The sequence below is a fragment of the Lissotriton vulgaris genome, chromosome 7, assembly GCF_964263255.1.
Source record: "Lissotriton vulgaris chromosome 7, aLisVul1.2, whole genome shotgun sequence".
NCBI classification, from domain to species: Eukaryota; Metazoa; Chordata; class Amphibia; order Caudata; family Salamandridae; genus Lissotriton; species Lissotriton vulgaris.
In genome coordinates this window covers 113,450,139-113,453,655 of record NC_141695.1, presented here as the reverse complement: position 1 = coordinate 113,453,655, position 3,517 = coordinate 113,450,139, and the positions used below count along the sequence as shown (strand labels likewise).

The following is a 3,517-nucleotide window of genomic DNA, read 5'->3' as shown; positions in this document are numbered from 1 at the left end:
TGGGCATAGGAAGTGAGAGGGTGGTCCCACATACAGGAAGGCAGGCATAGGAAGTGAGAGGGTGGTCCCGCAATCAGTGAGGCAGGCATAGGAAGTGAGAGGGTGGTCCCACATACAGGAAGGCAGGCAGAGGAAGTGAGAGGGTGGTCCTGCATACAGTGAGGCAGGCATAGGAAGTGAGAGGGTGGTCCCACATACAGGAAGGCAGGCAGAGGAAGTGAGAGGGTGGTCCCACATACAGGAAGGCAGGCAGAGGAAGTTAGAGGGTGGTCCCTGCATACAGGGAGGTGGGCATAGAAGTTGAGAGAGCGGTCCCACATACAGGGTGGCTGGCATAGGAAGTGAGAGGGTGGTCTTGCGGGGTGTATAGGAACACAAGCCATAGAGGCTGAGAGGGATGGCGTTTAGTAGAGTGGACTTAAAAGTGCTTCCCTGAATGCAAAAGTTAACGGAGCGAGAGGATGTGAGGAAACAAACAACATGAAATATTTACATTTTGATGAACAGGTGAACTTTATGGCCTTCTCAATCTCAGTAACATTGCATCTATGAAAAGTTGTGTTCCGGGTAGACTTTTGACCTGGCGCAGCAGGCCTTCAGCTTAGACCCAAACAAAACATAGCGAAAAAAGACCGACCTGAGCGCATGGCCAAAGTTCTTTCTCCTCATGGCGTACACCAGAGGGTTGGCCAATGAGTTCATGTGAGACAAGAGCACAGCCAGGCGGTTCAGGTCCTCTGGGATGGCGCAGCTGTCGCATAGCAGACGAACGCTGTTCAGAACATTGAGCGGGATCCAACAGGCGCAGAAGATGCCCATCAGCATGAACAGCGTGGACGCCATGTTTGCCTCCCCCCGTTTGGTGGCTCTGGCAGATTGTGACATGTAGTGCCCGTGAATAACCCGGAAGATGTCAGCGTATAGGCCCAGCATGATGAGCAGAGGCACCAAGGTGCAGGCAAAGAAGACAAAGTAGACCTGGTACTCTGGGCTGAAGACGGCTGTGAAAGAGCAGGCGCCCATGTGCGAACCATGCACCTCGCTGTAGTTGAAGCTTCTCCGGTTACTGAAATAGACCATGGACAAGAAGCCGCCATAAGGGAGGTTATTTCCAATGATGGATCTCTCGGAGGGGTTGCTAAGGGTGCTGTAAATTGTCCGGTTGGTACTTGAGACGTATTGCTGGAAGCTGTTCCAGCCCATCATAGGTGAGAATCCGATGAGACAGGAAAGAAGCCAACAGAATACCACCACCAGCAGCATCCGCCTCTTCTTCACATAGATGGTGTAACTGAAGGAAGAAAGGCAGTCATTAGAACTCTCTACAACTATGCACCACACTATTAGCAAAGACATAGACTGCTGGAGTGCTAAGCTTATGGTGCCCAGACAATTCACTGGCAATCAGGGTGCTTTGCTTCCCCTGTCTGCAGTGTCAGATACAGGGTCTGACGTACCTAGATGCACTAGCACCCACTAGCATACACAAAGGTCATGACATGTCTAGAGGGGCTGCACTACCCGGCATCTCTTCTACATTTTGTGCCACTGCTCTATTTTTCTCAATAGTGGACTTGTCAGTCAAAGAGTCTCACATTTTCACCCCCATGATTTAATTTACAGATGAACGAAAAACACCCTGAAACCCTTTGATCCCATTCAAGAAGCACCATTATTTTAGTAACCTTCACCAGCATGTCATGAGATTTCTTAGTGTACCACTGGTGGTTGGTCAGGTATAATGTATGCAGGGTGGGCGTTTCCCCACAAAAAAGCCTCATAGAAGTCATGCAGTGAAATCTATCAGATTTCACTGCGCCACTTCTAGGACGCCACTATGTCAAAACCTTGCGCCTGCCTCATAGCAGGCATAAGGGTGGCACAGTGCAATGTGTATAGGCATCCCCCATGCTTTGCTGGAGTTGAGTAATGCTTACAACACAAATCCAGCAATGTGTGAGTTTTGCGGCAGCAGATAGGTCAGGATTCCTGACACATCTGTCATTCCTTGCAACATGGAGCACCATACAGTAAATATGGTGCTTCCATGGTGTGGCAGGGAGGTTGCAGTGAAAAGTGTTGCACCGCTGTTTTACCGCAGCCAGGCAACACTTTTCATAAATGAGGGACAGGACTTCTATAGTGTTTGGAAGGTGACAAGCAGGTTTCTGCAGTTCACAGTACCTGAGTTTCCCTCTCTCTTGCTATCTTGTGATTGATATTGTCTAACTGGCATTGTTCAAAGGTAAGATACCAAAGCTTGACCAGGTGGTATCAGCTACTTCTTCTGATGTGCAAGAGCCTGGAAAGATGCTCACTGTCCTGACTGGGTACATTTCGAAGCTTGCTTGCTTTAAGGTTGGCTCTGGCTTCCTACCTGTGCCTAAATTGAAGGGTAAATACAGGCCAAATCCCGCTAGTATACTGAAACAGGACCCTTTTTATTGAAGGATTCCTCAAGGCTGGGACCAGAACAAGGCTTCTGGAAGATGTCCTTCCTCCTGTGGCTGGCACCTGCAAAGACTGTGTATAAAATGTCTGTACCGAATACTGTGTTAGAAAAATCTCCTATTCTGACTTAAATGAACCTGCGTTTTAATGCACATTCATTTTTTTCACAGATCTCCTGATGACCTCATGTTACTGAAGTCTCTCTGTGCAACATGCAGACAACTCATCACATCAGTCAAAGCAAAGTACTATACCAACACCATCAATGAAGCAACCAACAAAAGCAGATTGTGTTCAAGACATCAAGCTCTGCATGAACTGCTTGCCAAACCCACCAATTCCTCACTTCATAGAAAAGTGCATTGTCATCATCCTCTTCTTCAATGGAAAAATACAGAGATTTAACCGCATACCAACAACACCAAGCCTACCTCATCTCTTATTTCCACCCCTTCCCATAGAATCTCGCAATGGTCATCCTTCAAAGACCTATCTCTTCTAGATCTTGATAATATACGCAACGTCCTCAAAGCTGCTTCTTATTAAGTTGATGTCTTACCATCATCCTTCATAAGATCTCTCTCTGGGGACACTCTTTCACCCGTACTTACCATTGTAAATTCTTCTATCACTCAAGGCATCTTCTAAGTAGCTCTCAAGGCAGACCAGTTTCTCCAGTTTGTTCACCTGGGCACTTCCAGGTCCCAAAATACTTCTATCACCTCTGGAGTCCCCTAAGGTTCTGTAACATCCCCTGTCATCTTCAGCTTTTACATGGAGCCGCATGGTGTTCTACTCACACGTTACAGCATCACGATTCTTTAATATGATTGGGATACACAGCTTTATTTGAAAGCAGTGGCGGCTGGCATGGCTCGCGGGTGGTGAGATGGGCATGTGGGAGATAGGTGGGTGCAGGGGTAGAAGGGCACACGAATCTCAATTTAAAAAAGAAAACACTCACCTTCCTATGTCTTCCAGAAACAGGAAGCACCCGGCACACGGGCTCCCCTGACCAATCACAATGCTGCAATGCACCGCTGTAATTGGTCTGAGTGCCATGACA

General features: G+C 47.7%; 1 protein-coding gene across 1 annotated transcript; it reads right to left on the bottom strand.

Moving 5' to 3' along the window:
- Positions 1-536: 536 nt before the first annotated feature.
- LOC147700943 (adenosine receptor A2a-like) lies at positions 537-1,283 on the bottom strand. Its single transcript, XM_086928554.1, has one exon. The coding sequence runs from the start codon at positions 1,261-1,263 to the stop codon at positions 547-549; it is 717 nt and encodes a 238-aa protein (XP_086784680.1). The 5' UTR covers positions 1,264-1,283; the 3' UTR covers positions 537-546.
- Positions 1,284-3,517: the final 2,234 nt, after the last annotated feature.

What these genes read in the sequence shown, in the direction of transcription:
- LOC147700943 (XM_086928554.1), bottom strand. Translation starts at nt 1,263, where the DNA reads ATGCTGCTGGTGGTGGTATTCTGTTGGCTTCTTTCCTGTCTCATCGGA.